Raw genomic sequence first — 18,406 nt, forward strand, 5'->3', positions numbered from 1 at the left:
GGTGGAACCAATATACTTGGGAGACTTGGCTATCTCAGCTACTTTTATTTATATGTACAGTGAACTAAAAAAAAAAAAAAGTTATGCTGTAATGTGAATTGTATGTCCAGGGTGCATATATCTTTCTAAATTTCTTTAAAGATTTTGTTAGGAAAATGGCAGAAGTAACTTATATAAACTGCAGTATTATTTGTTAGTAGTTTTGTATCTTTTAAATGTTGATTCTTTTATTTTTATTTTCCAAATTTTTGTATAGGTCTGTAACCAGTGATGAAGGATCCATGAATGCATTCACAGGAAGGGGGTCACCTGGTAGGGGTCAAAAGACTAAAGTCTGTACCACACCTTCATCTGGTCATGCTGCATCTGTGAAGGATTCAAGCAGCAGATTGCCTGTTACAGACCCCACTCGGCCTGGTGCCACCACCAAAATCACCACCACCTCCACCTACATATCTGCCTCTACACTTAAAGTTAACAAGAAAACCAAAGGGCTCATTGATGGCCTTACTAAGTTTTTTACACCATCACCTGATGGTCGCAGATCACGAGGTGAAATAATAGACTTTTCAAAGCACTATCGTCCAAGGAAAAAGGTCTCTCAGAAACAGTCATGCACTTCTCTTGTGTTGGCTACAGGTACCACACAAAAGCTAAAACCTCCACCTTCTTCACTTCTACCCCCAACTCCCATCTCTGGTCAGAGCCCCAGTTCACAAAAATCCAGCACTTCCGCTTCTTCTAACTCTCCCCAAAGTTCTTCCAGTCAGTCAAGTGCACCCTCCTTTAGTCGCCTTCCTAATAACAGTCAGCTAAAGGGACTCTTTGATGGACTTTCTCATATCTATACCATTCAGGGACAGTCTCGGAAAAAGGGACACCCAAGCTATGCACCACCCAAGCGTATGCGTCGTAAACCAGAATTATCTTCCACATCAAAATCTAATAGCCTTTTCTATGGAAAGAAAGAGGTTAGAAGTAGGTTTATTTCTCATTCCTGTACCTCTGGATGGGGTGTGTCTAGAGGACGTGCTTTTAAAGCAATTGCTCACTTCAAGCGAACAACCTTCCTTAAAAAGCACAGGATTCTAGGCAGATTAAAGTATAAAGTGACCCCTCAGATGGGGACCCACTCACCAGGGAAGGGGAGCTTGACAGACGGAAGAATTAAACCTGATCAGGATGATGGTAAGCAAAGGTCAAAGCGCCAACCAAACCTGCGTCCCGTCCAAAACCGAGATTCTTATTTTGTCACATAGGTCTTAGCTACTTCTCTTATTCTCACTTCACTTTCATACAAAAGCAATGGAACTTTGACCTTGTATCTAATGCTGACTAAACCTCTAAAATGTTTTCTGACTAATATCACACCACCTTTTTATTATTTTTGCATCTGTAGTGACACTAGGAGCCCCAAGTGCCTTCATAATGTTGCTTATGGCTGTGTAGTACCGCATGAGTAGCCACTTTTCATGCTACTTCCTTGTTCTTTTCCTGCCCTTTCTCTGGCAGTAGTGCTGTCATTATGGTTGTGTGCTGTCAGCGCTTACAATGGTGGGCATTTCAGTTCATTTCCCTCTGCTCCATCGCTTTTTCATGACCAACTCCATCCTGCCTCCACAACACTCAATCTGTACTGCTGTAAAATACCTTTTTATGTTTATTTAAGAAAAAAATTATTTCTGATACTTGAATGTACACTTAGCTTAGCGTTAGTTTCCAAGTTTTTAAAGTTTTTGTTTAAATCAGCACTGAAAGAGCAGCTTTTTTCCTCTTATTTTTATTATTATCTTGTAGAGTGTCTTGCAATTTATTAGAAGGCTTAATTCCAATGATAGAATATATTCTGTTTCATGAGGTTGAAAACTGATTCAGTAGAACTAGACTGTAAAAGCTTAGACAGGCAAGCAAGTAGTGAAAATTGCTTTTGCAACAGCAAATTACAAAACTAAGAGGGGAGTAAGGATTCATTCCTGTTGTTTAGAATCCCAAATTTAGTTAGAATTGGGAGTTGTAAGAGCTGTAGTTACTACAATCCTATTTAGAGTATCACTCTGGAAAAACACATGCAACCTGCATGTCTGAATAATCTTTTTGCTGGTTTTAAATAACAGATACTGAGATCAAACTAAGCATCAAACAAGAACATACCGATGTATTTCTGGTGGGAAGCAAGGACACTGTTACGCAAGAGGATTTGGAAGTATTTAAGCAGGCTCGGGAACTTTCCCTGGAGGTAAGCAGAGAGAGAGAGAAAAGTTGTCATCTGTGTTGCATAAAATGCAGTTGTTTCCGTAAATAAAAACGTGATCAGTTTTCAGATGTCTACTCATCTTCATTTTTGTTATGTTCTTTCTGGCCTAATGTTTTATACTTGCTGTGCATTGTATTGGAGATGCACTTCGTACAATCACCTTCTGCTAGATTGGAGAAAAGGCATCCCACTGGAGTGGGTCGGAAGAGTAAGGTCTGAAATAGATTTTGAGTATGCTTGGCACTCTTTGGACAGGACTGTCACTGGCTAAACATGGAGTTGCGTAGCTGACAGCCTGGTCAGGGCAGAGAGAATCTTGGTCAGTAAGAATGTGCTTTCATCACTTTTCTCTGCACAGAAAGCAGATTCTAGGAAAAGTTAAGTCTGTTAAATACTGTTTATAAAAAGCAAATCGTGTTTGGTGGGTTGCTCATTGTTTTATTTTGCCTCATGGTTTAATACATTTTGAGTTTAAAAACTATAGAATTTCTCTAGTAGTTGAAATATTTGAGCTGAATCTGATTAAAACTTTATACCAGCTGGTGTTTATGCTTCTCTTTAAGATATGCAATACTAATCTAACTTGCTGAGACTAAACTGATTTCATTTGCCAAGGAAGCTCTAGACATGGCTGCTGAATTTTCCTTTGGCAAAAGAGGCTACTATTTCTCTGTGTCAATGGAATGAGCAAGCCTTGTAGCCTTCCATGTTGGAAGAAACTCTTTACAAGTCAGTCATGAAGAAATTTTGCCCTTCAAGCAAGCAGTGTTTCTGGGAAGCAGGGTCAAAAGGAAGGTGCATATAATGCTGCAACTGCTGCTTTTAATAGAATGTGTCGTAAACCAGTATGTCTTTGATCTTTTTCAGTAATGAAAGTCCCTTAATTTTTTCAGGTTAGAGGTACAAGAGCTGACAGTACCTGGCATGGGTCAATGCATTGACCTTGATACAGTCTTAATTCAGAGAGTGTTAACCACCAAACGCAAACCAAGTTTAAAGATCAACCTCATTATTAGCTGGTATTTCCATTTGCTAATGGAAGTGGTTCCTACCTCCTCCTCTATCTATCTTTCTGTCTTTCATATGCAGTTCAAAAATGTTATGTGGTAAGATTTCTAAAATCGGTATCACTTTATTTTTTTTCCGTATTTCTTTCTTCATTGTATTTAGTCAGCCCTTTAGATTCTAGCAGTCTCTTTCTGAGTAGCTTAACTTTTCTATATCAGCTGAGGTATATTTTAGTTGACTGTTATGTTGACTGTTAGGAGATCAAATCCTATAAACTCCAGAAAGGCTCTTCTGATCCCTTCTCATTGATTGTTTTGACAAAAGGACAGATTATAGTTTGAACTAGGACTTTAGAAGTGTCCTCCTGCCAGATGCTTCAGGAGAAGAGGGTTGAGGCAGATGTGCCTTTTATTTGACTGGGCCATGTGTCTACTTGCATGCACTTGTTTGTAAGCACTGCTCATTTAACTTTATTCTTACTTGCTTGGCACCTTAAGAAAAAAGTTGTAAATTTTATAGATAGCTATTTGCAAATTCTGTCCTCTTGTCTGTCCAGGCTTGAAGAGTGTAAGCAGGTAATTTGAATGCTCCAAGTTTGTCAGGTCTTCACTGGTTGAAACTGATGATTAAAAAAAAAAATCCTTTTGCATGTTCTATAGCTAATGTTTTGCTTTTATTGCACCTGACAGAAAATTGGGTGTAAAAACACTGGTGAAACAAGTGGACGATATCCTTCAGTGATTGAGTTTGGAAAATATGAGATCCAGACCTGGTACTCTTCGCCTTACCCACAGGAATATGCAAGGTAGTGAGTTGTCAAGATCATCATACATGTTGAAATTTTAACTAATTTTATACCTTACTTATTTTTAAAAGTTTATACTTAAATTTTACTTTTATAATTCTGAAGGAGGACAATGGTCGTCTGTCTGTCTGTCTCTCTCAAACTAGTTCTATTCAAAAATGCATTAAATGATTAAATGTACTGATTTTTCTAGTCCTGTGTAATCTTAGAGTTTCTTGCTCTCTCATTTCTCCCCTCCCCCATTCCTTTTTTTAAACAATTTGCAACCAGGTATGCCCAATTTAAGGTCTGGACCTATTAAATAAAGTGAGCAAGTTGTGGCAGTGGCATCCCAATTCTGGCCTCTTCCTTTGCCAGGACACCTTGGAGTCAGGCAGAGAGCATGAGCTAGTACATCTTTTCAGTAGATCTCTACTGAATTACTTGTGCTGGAAATATATGCTTTATGAATCCACTGGATTTATGGCATGTGGAGATTTGCAGAACTCTGTCCTCTGTAGAGAGTAGTTGATGAAAACAACCAAGTTATATGACCTGTTTCAAAAATCCTGTGCATGGCATTATTGTAAAACTGCATTTTCTCTCCATCTGCCTCATTCTTAGATACTGTCATCTTTGTGTAGTGGGAATGAGGGATATATTGTGAACTGATAATGTAAAAATCAAGGGTCAAAAAAGAGTGTATGGAGCATTTCTGTTCCATCTTGTTAACGGAGCTTTTACAGTGTTAATATTTTATTTCACTTTTATAGCCCTTTATTTTCAGTCATATCATGAGAGAAAGTCTGGCCCATCAGGTAAATTAATCCCAGACAGAGGTATGATAATGGATAATCATTGGTACGAGCCAACAGTGAGCCATCTGTAGGAGGCAGTGCGATTCTTGGCTCTACATCGTGGAATAAACAATTTGTACTCCTTTGATAAATTTTCTTAGAAACCTGGAATACTGTAAACCAGTACTGTTACCTCTAAGTGATTCTAAAATGTACCAGTAACTTCAGAGCAGATATAATTGGCCTCTGTTCTAAGAATTTTTAGACTATTAAACTAATTTTAGTAAACTGATTTCCTGCAATAGTCTTCTACTACTTCCGTAACTTAAAAAGGGGGATAAATAGCTAAAAATTCCTGAAAGGAGCAGGCTTTTTTTTCCCTGGCAGATAGATCTCATTATCAGTGTTGTCTAAAATGGTACCTGTGCGTTACCTGCATCCGATTGGAACTGAATCCTCCCTGGAGGAATAGTCATCTATCTTGCCTCTTGTCATGGAGATGGGTGGAAGAGAGCCTTTCGCCTGTGTGTGAAGTGTTTGGACTGGCTTCTGTGTTTGAGTAAAGTGATAATGTGGCTGGTTAGAGGGGAGAGGGTCATTGTACCGCAGCCTGCTGTCCCGTCCAAGTATATGGAAGAGCATGGGAAGAAAAAAATCTCCTAGCCTCTTCCACATCCAAAATAGAGGAGGAGGTTCCCTGTAGCCTCCTCTGTCCTTACTGTGAAAAAGGACGGAACTTGAGGTATGACTCCAGTGTGCCTAGTTCGATGATGAAAGCTTAGGTGAAATGTGAGGTGGGGCAAGGGGAAGGGAACTGGGATGTAGCTAAGGCTGGACCACCAAACGGCTGCTCAGAGTCCAACTCAGTTGAATCAGGTTCACTCTGATTGAATGTTTTTTTTTTTCCTTAAGTTCACTTCTAATGACTGATGTATATGTTTAATCATTCCCTCTAATATTTTTTTTTTCCTTTTTTAACCTAAGTAGCATTTACTCAGAGTACCTTACATTTAAATGGGGAGGGACTTGTCACTTTGTGGTAACTTCTTTTGCTTATAGAATTTAACAAATTATTCATTTGTTTTTTGTATAAAATATCTTTCTAATTTTCATACAGACTACCAAAGCTTTACCTGTGCGAATTCTGTCTTAAATACATGAAAAGTAAAAACATTTTGTTAAGGCACTCAAAGAAATGTGGCTGGTTTCATCCTCCAGCCAATGAAATCTACAGAAGAAATGACCTTTCAGTATTTGAGGTAGGTATATCAAAGTCTAGATTTCTGAAAGTAATCAGTTTGTAGACATTACAGACTAGCTGTAGACCAATGGCGGGGGGAAAACTTTAAAATATTTAAATAATTCCATGAAGAGTCGTCTTATGCTGCAGAAACAAATCTTCCCTGTCTTGTTCCCCTCCCCCCCGCCCTCTTCTCTTGTGACTCTTACTTTCTCTACACTTGTACATTTTGCATTACTAGACCTTTAAAGATTCTGGTACAGCATGCTTCTTAGATGGGGGCTGCAATGGAAGTGCTTCAACTGGGCAATCATTCCCTTCATGGCAGAAGTGCCTTTTACACCCATTCAGTTTTGGCTGCTTAAGCATTTTGGTTGAAGAGAGACTAGTGAGCGTAATGTAAATGTCTGCAAAGTATGAAAACAAACCAGTTCACGTATTGTTCTAGAAATGTAAATGTAGCAATAAAGGGTTTTTTTTCTTCCTTTTGGGTTTCTGAGAAACTTGCCCTGAAGCATCCTGGTTGGATGATAGAGGTTCAGTCGAACTCTGGCCACAACAAGCTGCCTTTAATTTAGGAAGTCCAGAGTTGAGCTTTTCGACATAGAGGGCTATAATCTAAATTACTGCCTTGGAGACTTCTTCTTTGGCAGTCTCTGAGTTTCTAAGGATATCCTAGACAATGGATACACTACATGTCAGGTAGTGTATCTGCAGTTATTCAAGCTGTTCATTAATCTGTATGTTCCTAGAGTTACCAGTTGCATTAACAGAGAAGACAGTCAGGATTATTAGGAACTCTTTTGAGATTCTTTCTCAGCAGCAGCATTCAGATGTGCATATTTAACTTTTTAATTTTGGGTATCATAGATTCTACTTGTAATTTGTGTTTTTGTATTGTAAAAAATGTCTGTCATGCCTGATCATTGCCATTATCTGGTTAAATAGTGGTAGATAGAGTTTTGGAGACATTACTTAAATTTTAAAAAAGACCTTAAACTTGGTTAACTTGCTTGTTTTTGCAATATTAAAGAAAATTCTACATCAGTCAAAGTCACAAACGGGTTTTGTTTTTTGCTGTAGTTTACCACCATGTGTGTTTTTCTACCCCTTATTCTTTTGTTTATGAGAACTAATTCAGAATTTGTAAGGACACAATTGCAAACAATAAGTTAGGAAAGTAGAAACATATATATATTTTTTTTTGTGGCTGATCTATGTGGTTCAGCATAGCTTTCCACATCAACACTGTGTTTCCTTCCTGACTCAGGTAGTTTTTCTACTGGTTGTAAATCTGCCAGCAAAACTCTTAAATTGTAAACAGACTTAAAACTCTTTTTCCCTATCAAAAAAAGCCCAAGATTGTCTTAGTCTGAAATAATTAAATTTTTTTCCTCTACTACTGTGTATTAAAAGAGCTGTACAGCATGCTACAAAAAGCAAATCCTGCTTTGTTCATCTTTTCATTAACCAACCCATGAATAAAAAATTATTAAAAAAAAAAAAAAAACACACATAGCAAATAAAATGCATGTGCAAGGAATGTCTGGACTCTTTCTGCACTCCTCCTGTCTTCTTTCTCTGTTTTAGGCACCTTAATAACTCATCTTAAGACTTCTGAAAGAAAGACTTTGTTTTTCACTTCCAAGATTAGTTTCAATTGTTGTTCTGATAACTGTAGAGACTTTGTCATTTGTTGATGTCCTTCCTAGTAGAGACTTCAAGGAATTCTGTGCACCCGCTTTCTTTTTGGCAGAATGAAAGGGATGTGGTTTCCTTCATGCTTTCTGTTTTCTAGAGAAGCAGAAGTGAGTTTGGCATCTAAGATTTATGTACCTCTGCTCAGAGCATGGCTTTGACAGATTTGAGAGAAGACTTTGACATAGCTTGCTACTATGTTGAAGCCAAGAAACTTTGACAAATGTTTTCTTTTGAGATTGTAGTCCACTTTTTCACTCATTTAAAACTGATAAACGAGCTGCATTTGTCTGGAATTGAGTGTTTCTACATTTCTGTACAAATGTTCTCATTGAAAAATATCTTAGAGAATTTGGATTTTCAAACTTGTGGCTTACTCAGTGGTAACTTATACATGGTTGGCACTCATTTAATTTGCATATTTGCTAACAAGTGAGCAAAAGGAGGGAAAAATCGAGATGATGTAGCGAATTCTATTAGGGCTTAATGTAGTTGATATGTTCTCAAATGCTGTATATAGGTTTTATTCTTTTGCTTTTTAGTAGCAGTAGCTGATCGTTAAATATTTTTTTCTTTAATCCAAATAGCACAACTGCACTAAGTCAGTCACCTTGAAATCTCTAAATGCATCCAAGAGATTGGTATCTACTCAGAATCGTAACTAGGATTGTGACTAGAAACAGAATAGAATACTTTAGAAATAGAAATCTTTCTCAGTATTGTGTGCAGATGGTTTGGCTGTCTGTGTGAAAGAAATACAAATAGTGACTTTATCAAAGAATATCAGTACAAACAAATGTTTCTATTAAGATCGTTTCAAAAAGACTTTTGTCTTTGAGCCTTCTGTTTCAGGGAGTAACTTATTGTAGTCTAGGAAATCTGTATCTGTGCCCAGTTTTTTTTAGTGGTCTACATCAGAGCTTGATTCTTTATGCTAGGAGCGTACCTAGACTAATTATAGTACGTAACCTGAAACTGTACTTCTCTTGCACAATATCATTTTAGCCCCGGTATAGTATTTTTGTCTTGTTTAATTGTATCTAAAACGCTATTATATTTAATACCAAGTTGACAACCCGCTCACTGGTCTTGTATGTTAAGATTCATTATACAATTCTTGCTTCTTTTTACTATTTATTGGGCACGCCTTCCTGATAGCTTATTATAGCTTTAAATAGTATGTTGTTGTTGTTGCTGTCTGCTAGTCATGTCCGTTTCATTCCAAGAATTAAGTGGGAGAGGTAAGTCCAATCTGAACAATTAAAAGATGAAGTTATTTGTTTAATAAATCCAGATCCTCTGAAGATACTAATGCAAAGTAATTAGTACCAACTGGGAATTCTTATGTAGCAAGAGGCTGGGGCATCTCTATTCTGAAGCTTCCTGCCTTGTAACAACTTTTTCATGTTTCCTTCTAGGATATGGTTGATTCAAGAAGCTATTTTGTCCTAATATGTTGGTGGCATGGGAAATAACTGCATCTGTCTTGCTTTCTAGGTTGATGGAAATGTGAGCAAAATTTATTGTCAGAATCTTTGTTTGTTAGCTAAGCTCTTTCTGGACCACAAAACCTTGTATTATGATGTTGAACCATTCCTCTTCTATGTTCTTACAAAAAATGATGAGAAAGGCTGCCATTTAGTTGGATATTTCTCTAAGGTAAAAGTATTTCTTTTTCAAAATGTTATTTGTAACTGTTCCCACTGTCCTTTAAAAATGAACTTAAATATTTGTGCATACAATTTCATCAGCAAAGTAAAACTTTAATTAAAAAAATTCAAATTCTCTCTAAGTCTCAAATGGAATGTGATTCATCTCAAATATACTAGTACTTTATTTTTCTCGAAGACTGCAAATTGAGAATTTACATATATCTATTCAGCTATATGCATTTTACTTTTGAGGTTGTTTTGTGACTTGTGTTTGCACCGTTGAAAATGAAATAACTTCCCCCCCACACACACACTTTCTTTCAATTACCAAGTTTTGCAGAAGTCTAACTTGTAAAAGTACTAGGCATTTGAATGTTGATTTGCATTCAGGCTTTTCCTGCTAGCTGTTCAAGTTGGCTATTTGGACGCAAATGACCTACTATGTAGATATTTTTCATTCTTGTGGGCAGTATAATGCAGTTACGTAATACGGTAAGCTTAAGAACGTGAGCACTAACGTCAGTGTACCTTTTCTTTATAATAAATATCCTTTTATGTGTGTGCAGTTTTGCTTTGAATTTTAAAGCAGTAATCACAGTTATGGACAAAAATAGTCTGAATTATCTTGACAAATACTAATAATAGTGGTGGAGGATAATTAGATATGCCTTAAAAGCTTCCGTTAGTTAATTTTACAATAAGCAGATTGATGAATTGGCACACAAACAATTACTGTGTGACCTGCATTCTGCTTTTCAGAAATTGAATGCTTTTTGCCTCTAATCTGACCAAGAAGTGATTTTTATAAAGATATTTTTAGGAACTGTAGACATTATGTTAGAGTACTTGTACACTCTACAGTGGTACTCCTGGACTGATTAATTTTTTTGGAGGTGTGGGCCTTTCTGAGATTAAATAACAGTGAGAATTGCAAACACAACTTGCTCTGTCTCTGCTCTTAAACTTCCAAATAGCTTATGTTGACATGGCAGACAAACTCACTCTGTTAGCAAGTATTTTCTAGTAGATTTATTTAAGATACTGCAAGTATTGAAGTGAATCCCTCTTGATACTTGAATATTTCCTCCCCTTTCTTTTTTCAGCAAAGATGCACTTTGTCCTGTTTCCCCGTCAATCTGTGTGTCAGTTTTAGTGGTCACAAATGTTTTCCCCAGCAAAACTTAGGAAAATGCTTTAGCATCACCTTGAATTCACTGAAGTACTGCAATGATTTACTGAATTGGGCCCTCCTTTTTTGCCCCTGCAGTGAGTATCGTTTTGCTGGCAGAAATGCTCTGGCTTTTCTTGCTCAAATGTAAATACATCACCAGGATACATAATACTAAGCAGCAGTCTGACAGTTTGAAAGCCTGTACAGAGAAGATGTTGCTTTAGCCTTTGTCATACACGTAGAAATAAAGAAATCTTCTGAAATATGGTATTGACACCTGCTCTCACATCTGAAGAAATGTTTGGAAACGAGCATATTGGCGTTTGGTCCTGTCGGTATTGTCACTGATCTGGTGTCATCTTAGGTGTGGAGGCTGAATTAGTAGCTGGTGTATGCTTGCCCCAGCTTCTTACAAGTTACATCAACGTGTTTATTTCTAGGTGGTTTATTTGATGTCCCTCAAATCTACATAGTACTGAATTTTGTTTTCTGTGTAATCTTTTAAAGATAATAAGGGTTCAAGGTTCTCTCTCTCTCTCTTTTTTTTTTTTTTTTTTTTTATTATCAATAAAAGAACCTCCAAGCTATGTTGTTAGAGCAGCTTTGTGGTTTAGATTTTTCTTTCTGCAATGTTTGCTTCCGTTGTGTTTATACGTGACTTTATCTGAAAGAGAGCTCTGAATTCTGAGCGTTTTTCCTTCCTTTGGATTTAGGTGAAGCATTTAGCTTTAAGTATGACTTCTTAGTTCTGTAATTGAAGGGTTTTTCCTTCTTACCCTCACCCCCCAGTTGTATTCATTCAGAGGTAGAAGACAAAATACAGGTGAAAACCAACAAAGTACTTACTGTAGAAATTGCAGAAAATATATCTTCACCGTATGCGTGGTTGTTATTCTCTGCTTGTATATCCCTAAGAGAATGATCAGTGAAGTATAAAAGTATTTCCTTCTTCTTGTCTCCCTTCTTCCATACTATGCCTAACCTTCCTTATGCTGTTTAGATAATCTGTTCAATTTTTAGGGTGCTGAGTAGCTAACTAATAAAACCCAAATATTTTTGAGGGTATATTTTATTGATGTTTCCTTCTTATCATTAATTATTAACATGGAAATATTCAGCTTTAGTACTGACCACGTGGATTCATTTGACTTACTGGGATATTGTACAAGGACAGTGGCAGGTGCAGGTAATTGCCCACTTCAGCAGTGCTTTGACATACTTGTTCTGTTTCTCCTTCCCTCAGGAAAAGCTTTGCCAGCAGAAGTACAATGTCTCCTGCATAATGATCATGCCCCAATACCAAAGGCAAGGATTTGGAAGGTTTCTCATTGATTTCAGTAAGTGAAGTGTTTTATTTACATTTGTGATTCAGGGATCTGATGGTTGCTGTAGCAAACTGTAACATACAGAAGTTTGTTTAATTTGTTTAGTTGTTTTTATCAGTGGATAATGGGATTTCTGTTTATATTTGCACAGGATAGAAAAGCTTCCTGAAGTGAAAAACTTACTGCTGCTGTTATTGTACTCTAGGAAATTGAGACTGGATCTCTCAGCAGTATTTTTAGCTCAGAAAGGTATTGCCCTGAATGATTTGTCTAAATTAGTTTCCATTTTGCCCTGCTCATAGGAAGAGGCAACTATTTGTGATCAAAGCTAAGAAAGTGTTAGACTAAGGCATTCTCTGCATTCTGATATTTAAACTTGTATTTTTTTAGCAGAAGAATCATTTTTTTTCTGAAGGAGTGTTACAAAGAAGGAACATGCTACTTTTTTTTTTTTTTTAATCATCACTTTCTTAGTGGCAAATGTTACAAAATTGTGTAGGTGCTCAGAGTTGTATATATTCTTACTGCTTTGTTCTGCTGAGTTGAGTATCTGACCTGTCTGAAAGCCTGAGAAACACTTGTTTAAGTGTACATCTATATCACCCCCAAAGCTCTCATTTTTAAGCTGTAATAAAGGTTCAAACAAAGTTCTGTAGGGAAGCATCTCATGAATGTCCTAGTATTACTGAATCCAACTTTGTAATTTAGAGAAAGGATGAAGAGGGAATTGGTGTATATTGGATGTGGTTAGAGAAATGGTAAATCTAGTTTTCAGTATTACTTACGATTTTTAAAGCACTGTAGAATTGCATGATAATAAAGATAGTTAAGATAATAGGATTTCTGGCCTGAAGGTTATGCAAGAACATTAAAATGCAAATAAAAATACATTGCAGTATAACAGCAGGACAAGACTGATAACTTGTAACTGCAGAGTTCTGAAGCTCTGGGTCTTGCAGTGTTTTACTCAGCATGACCACGCTAGAGTTAATAAAGATATTTAGTACATCTCTTCATTCCACAGCTTTACAAACAATTAATCTTCACTGTACCCCTGTGAGATAGGTAAGGATGGTTCTGGATCACTTAATTCACCATTGAAATGTAGCTATCACTGGAGTGGAACACAACAGCTGTTTGGTTGAGAACATTCCGCAACTTTTTAGGAAAGACAGTGAAAAATACTTCTAGAACTCTGCTGTACAGACTTCAAGCTTGTTTACTTAGGTAGAATTTGGCCCTGATCTGAGGACTAGTGTATCTCCTTGGGAAAGGAGTAACTGGTAAGTACTTCTAGGTATTTTCTGTTTGTGTGTGTGTTTTTTTTTTNCTGTGGTGTCTTTCAAATGAAGCACCCTCAAGGAGCATTTTTCTGGTTGAGTACTGACTTTGCAGTAGAGTGATGTCTGTGAAAGTGGCAGTACAGTTTTGAAGCCTGTATGCTCTGCAAAAGACCTCGTAACTAAAGCTGTATACTCCACATGCTAAGGAACTTGGAGATCTTTTTGTATTGTAGTGAGATAGAATATTTTGTTGTTTAAACTAGTTTTTACCTGTATACAGGTACTGTGTCCGTTCAGTCTCTTTCTTTACTAAGTGCTATGCTAGTTAATATGGAGGAATCAGTTGGGTATTCGGTACCTCTTACCCACCTCTGAAAATCTAAAGTACAGCAGGTTCTTTGAATTATCAGAATTCGTGTGATGACTTGCAACATGTCCTAATGGTACACTTAATCCTTATTTGGTGCTGCCTGTACTCGTTTCATGTATACATACTGGGCATGGTCTAGAGATCAGCTTTAGCTTCTGCTGGGGCTAACAGCCTGCCCACTTTGTGAGCATGCAATCTGTCCTTCAGTGCTTTTCCACAATTCCTCTTTGTTTTTTGGACAGAGTTTCACTTAACTAACTGGGAATCAGAGTGTCTCAATTTCCAACAGAATGAAGAACTGAGAGATGACTGAGAGGTCTGACTGTGTACTGAGTGTTGAACAAAATAAATGAAAGGTATGAAAGAGAACTGCTTGTGGCTGCTTTTTTCCTAGGGAGTGTAAAGCTTCAAGTCTTGTTTTCTTGTTTTGTATTTTTATGCTTTTGCAGGATGGAGGCTGAATGGCATTAAATGGAGCAGTAATATCCTCATCCAGATTAGCGAGCCCCAAATTTGCCATTATAGAAAAATCTGAAATCAATTATGACCTGTGCCTTCCCCCCCAACCCCCGGAATATTATTTTTGCCTTGCACTTCCTCTTAATTTGTAATATAATTGGCTGCCATAGTTTTGGACTTGACCCTTCCTGTTCACTTGCTGACACTTCGGAGAGTAACTGCTGTATCTGGCCTGAGAAGATGGGATACAGCCAAACCCCAGTCCTTAGACTTGACCTGTGCAAGTTTAGAATAACAAAAAAAAAAAGTTTACAAATGACATTGTTTAGAATGTCTTATTCTCATACAGTCTTTGGAAGTTTTTTTTCCCCCTTTTTGCTCTGGCTAAGGATAAACAGTCATTGATCATGCAGGTAACGCATCTAACTGCTGTATTTTGAGTTCTATAAAGCAGTCACTGAAGCTTGTTGACTTTTTAAAATAACAGTAACCAGAACAGTTTTTGGACTAAAATAATGCAAGTTTTACTGTTGAGCGAATAGTTTTCCGAAAACAATAATTACAAGCCACACATGGAAAGGCCTCAGGTACTGTGTGCAAGCAGTTAATGGCTCACACTGCATTATGTGTCTAGAACTTGGGAAAGGCTGGAAAGAAATCAGATCTTAAACCACTACACAACTCTTGCTTTATCAGCAGTCTAGTGAAAATGTAGATTATGTGGTACAAAATTGACTTCCTCCATGCCAAGTGAAACGCTATCTGTTTGTTGTTTGGAAGGTGATGCATATTTTGGTTTGCCAAACTGGTTTTCTTGAACTAAATCTTTACCAATGAGTCAGTGGTCTTCTGGTAACTTGCAAGAGAAAAATCAATTATTTTATTTTGTGAAAAGGAAATAAATGTTTTCTGTCTCCTGATTTTCAGCTTTTTTTTGGGGGGGCTAAATACATTTAAAATGTTTAGTTTCTATTTGAAATAGAAACTAAAATTACTGTTTTCTACTTTGTAGATACTAACATAATGCTTTCTGTCTTCCTGTCACTTCAGGAATCTATAATGTGAGATGTCACATGGAAAAATCCATTTTTTAGGAAGGATTGTTTAATTTTTGAGAGAAGAAAGTGTGTGGTAAAGTGCCTACATTATCTGTCAGGATTGTCTTGAGTGAAAAAAAATCACGTGTAATACTCTATATGTAATCAGTCACTTAAATGTATTTTGAAAACTGTAATATCCGTATTTTTCTTTCTACTTTTTCCTTTTTTTAAAGCCTGGTAAGTGGCTGGTGGGGTTTTTTTGGTAGTGAAATTACTTGTTTTTGACCATGTTAGAAATTTGTTGAACTGTTAAAATTTAAAAGTGGCTTGAATCTAAACTTTTATTAGATAGTGAAACTCATTTGTAAAAAAGCGGAGTTGATTTTGCTTGATTGTGCTAAATTCACTTTGTAAGGTAAAGCTAGATTAACCTATTCTATTTTCTAGAAATGTGTCTTACTGAAGATGGTACTAACTTACAAGATGCTTACAAAATAATTCATGTGGAGTCTTCCTTTTGATTATGCTGAATATGCTTTATTTTTTAAAATTTTATTACAGCCTACTCAGTTTTCAGTTAGGGAGCTTTATTTGGAATATTTATGAACACATGGAAGTAGCTTCTGGAAAGGGATGGGGGACCTTAACTTGCTCAGATACATTTAATACCTTATTATCTTTTACAGGATTGATGATGGCTGCCCAACTTCTTGGGCATACTTAAGATTGTGGTAAAGGAGTTGGCAGGCACAAACTTCTTTCTTTGATTTGGGGTGTTTTGTTTTCATTGCGTTGCTTCTTTTCTGTATTATGTGAGGCTGGGTTGTGATTGTAGTGGGCATACGTGAGGGGGGAATTAATGGACTTCTGCGTGAATCTTTCGTTCTTACTGCAAATTAAATTTTGGGCAAGTAGAGTCCAGTTTAAGTTGATTCAGAAGCAAACCAGAAAGCAGACTTCTCTTGCATGAGATCCCACTCTAGCTTTTTCTCATTCTGTGTCCATCTGTAAATCAATCTGCAGTGATGCACAGCTGCTAATTCTGAGAATTATGTATACTTACATTTGGGCAAGTTTTTACATATTCTGCATCAGGTCAGCCTGCAATGCTGATGTAGTTTAACAGTGCCAGCACTGAACTTAGGGTTTTGTAGCTGTTCCTATCCATGTACTCCCAGCTCTTCTACAAATTTAGCAGCTCCTCTATACAAGAAGCTTCTTTTACTTTCTTGGTTTGAGCTATTGTAGAATCCATAATCTTCATATACTTTGTTTCTGTTCATTACACAGCAGTGCCAAACATGACGGTCAGTCTTTATTTTCCAGATCACAGAATTTGGTATCAGTAAAATGGAATATAGCAATGTTTCATAGTTGATTAATGAGTATTTTCTATAAGTTTAAAACAATCATTTGATTTCAGACCTCCTTGCAAAACTCATCTCCCCATAGTCCCAAGTTTGTTTACTGGATTGCAAATTCCCTGCCAGGTGCCTGCAGTGCATTAGCACAGCAGGAGCTGGAGGAAGACTACCTGTGAGGACTTTCAGATAAGCCTGTCCCACTGCAGTGGCTACTGTGTCGGTGTTACCTTCGCATCACAGTAACGATATGGTTAAATGCCAAGGAGCAAAGTCCTTAATAGCCTTCTGGTTTTTCATTTTGAAGGTGTTTCTTGTCTAGCTGATTGCGTCAGTCTCTTCCTCCACATAAGAATTCCTTCTTTTCATTTGGTTTATTTGTTCTTTGGAATGGTGGTGTTACCTGAGAGGAAGCTTGTTTTAATGATGCTGGGGTTCCGGTTGAGCTACGTGTGCTTTTTGATTTTATTTGTCTGTATGTTTGGGAAAGTCAGTGCTGACTTTCTGACCTTTTGTATCTTATATTGTATGCAAATTTAATGCCTTAAAAGTCACTCCCTCTGGAATACTGTAAGAGGCTTACCACAGAGCTGAACAGATACTCTGAGATTAAAAAGATTTGTCATGGTATGGGCATATATATGTATATATTTTTTTTCCATTAGCTTGCACTGACTCCTAGTTCTCATCTGGTATGTGTAGCTTAGTTATCTTGAGGAGCCCATATAGAGAAAGACAATTGAAGTGTGACTGAAGAAAAGACAAGCTCAATTTCTGTTAGCTAAACAGGTCTATTCTTGTCTAGGAGAAAGTGGTTCCTTTTAATGTTTGCTCATTTCTACTCCCTGGATCCAATATCTGTGTTTTGGTCAAGTATTTTTGATCCTGTTGCATTTGAACAGGTGGGTAAATTTTCCAGATTTGCAGAAGCAGTAGAGTAAAAGCAGTAGCTGTGCCTGTGCAACAGCTGATGTGTAACAGTAAGGAAGGCTAGTTTCAGAGGGAGGAGGAGAACAAAAGAAAGTGGCCCTACAAGTAAAGGGGAACTAAATTCTTAATGGAGAGAAAACGGTGGTTATGTCTTTCCTTCTATATGCTTTTCATCAGTAAACCTCAGAGCACTTGATAAGAGGTCAGTACCATTATGATTGTTCATAAATTGGGAGCTGAGAGGTAGACCCACTTTTTTTGCTCAAAGCCACTCAGACTAGTAGCAATGTTCATTAGCAATCTTCTCAGTAAGAGTTAGCTAAACAAAGGCCTGTGAATGAGATTTTTGAGGACTTTTTGATCTCAATTCTTGTTTTTCCTTCATCCCCCCTGCAAATTCTTACCATCACTTATGTAGATGCAACAGCCTGTGGTGTTTGTGTGCAAAAGCTGAATCACTGAAATATTCTGGGTTAGAAGGGGGTGGGAAGCAGAGCCAGCTCTTCTAAAAGAGGTTTATCAAACCCAGGTCAGTTGTTGATCCCCTATATGCTTTCTTTGAGAAAGTGAGGAATGGTAGTGGGCAAGCGAATAGGTGAAAAAAGGATGGGGACCTGTCTAAACTACACTCAACTTCCTTGCAGCTTGCAAGTGTTTCAGAAGGCTGCATCCCTCTGAGAATGTGAAGCCTACATTGCTTAGGGGTTAGTTACACACAGTAGTGAGTGAGCATTCCACATCCAGTCCAGAGAATTACTTTAAGCTGTCTCAGAAGCATCAACGTTTAATTGTAAACCTGCATTGGTGAGAATAGAACTGGTGGGTTTATTTCTTAAGGGTACTGATTGCGAAAAGTTTTGAGTCGATTTTGAAGCAGGCTAAAATATTGCATTGCATGAAAAAGCATTGTAGTTTGAGCAGATTGTGAAGATTCTAAGTGTTTCTACAGGTCTTTACCCTTGCGCAATTTTATTCTCCCTGTGAACTTGATAAAGAATTAGTCTAGCCTGTAAAAGACCAGGTTTTTCTATTAA

General features: G+C 37.2%; 1 protein-coding gene across 7 annotated transcripts in view; it reads left to right on the forward strand.

The window, feature by feature from the left end:
- The window catches only part of KAT6B (lysine acetyltransferase 6B), a 122,665-nt gene that overhangs the window by 76,423 nt on the left and 27,836 nt on the right, over positions 1-18,406 (forward strand). For 4 of the 7 annotated variants that reach the window (XM_085312274.1, XM_085312275.1, XM_085312272.1 and 1 more), the window contains exons 7-12: positions 257-1,188; positions 2,115-2,236; positions 3,952-4,067; positions 5,961-6,102; positions 9,279-9,440; positions 11,848-11,941. In XM_085312274.1, the coding sequence (XP_085168400.1) occupies positions 257-1,188; positions 2,115-2,236; positions 3,952-4,067; positions 5,961-6,102; positions 9,279-9,440; positions 11,848-11,941 (1,568 nt within the window). The remainder of the gene's footprint in view (positions 1-256; positions 1,189-2,114; positions 2,237-3,951; positions 4,068-5,960; positions 6,103-9,278; positions 9,441-11,847; positions 11,942-18,406) is intronic. The other 3 variants (XM_085312276.1, XM_085312277.1, XM_085312278.1) reach the window with 2 other exon arrangements.

This window comes from Rhea americana, unplaced genomic scaffold, assembly GCF_003343005.1.
Source record: "Rhea americana isolate MKP2758 unplaced genomic scaffold, rheAme1 scaffold_36, whole genome shotgun sequence".
Classification (NCBI taxonomy): Eukaryota; Metazoa; Chordata; class Aves; order Rheiformes; family Rheidae; genus Rhea; species Rhea americana.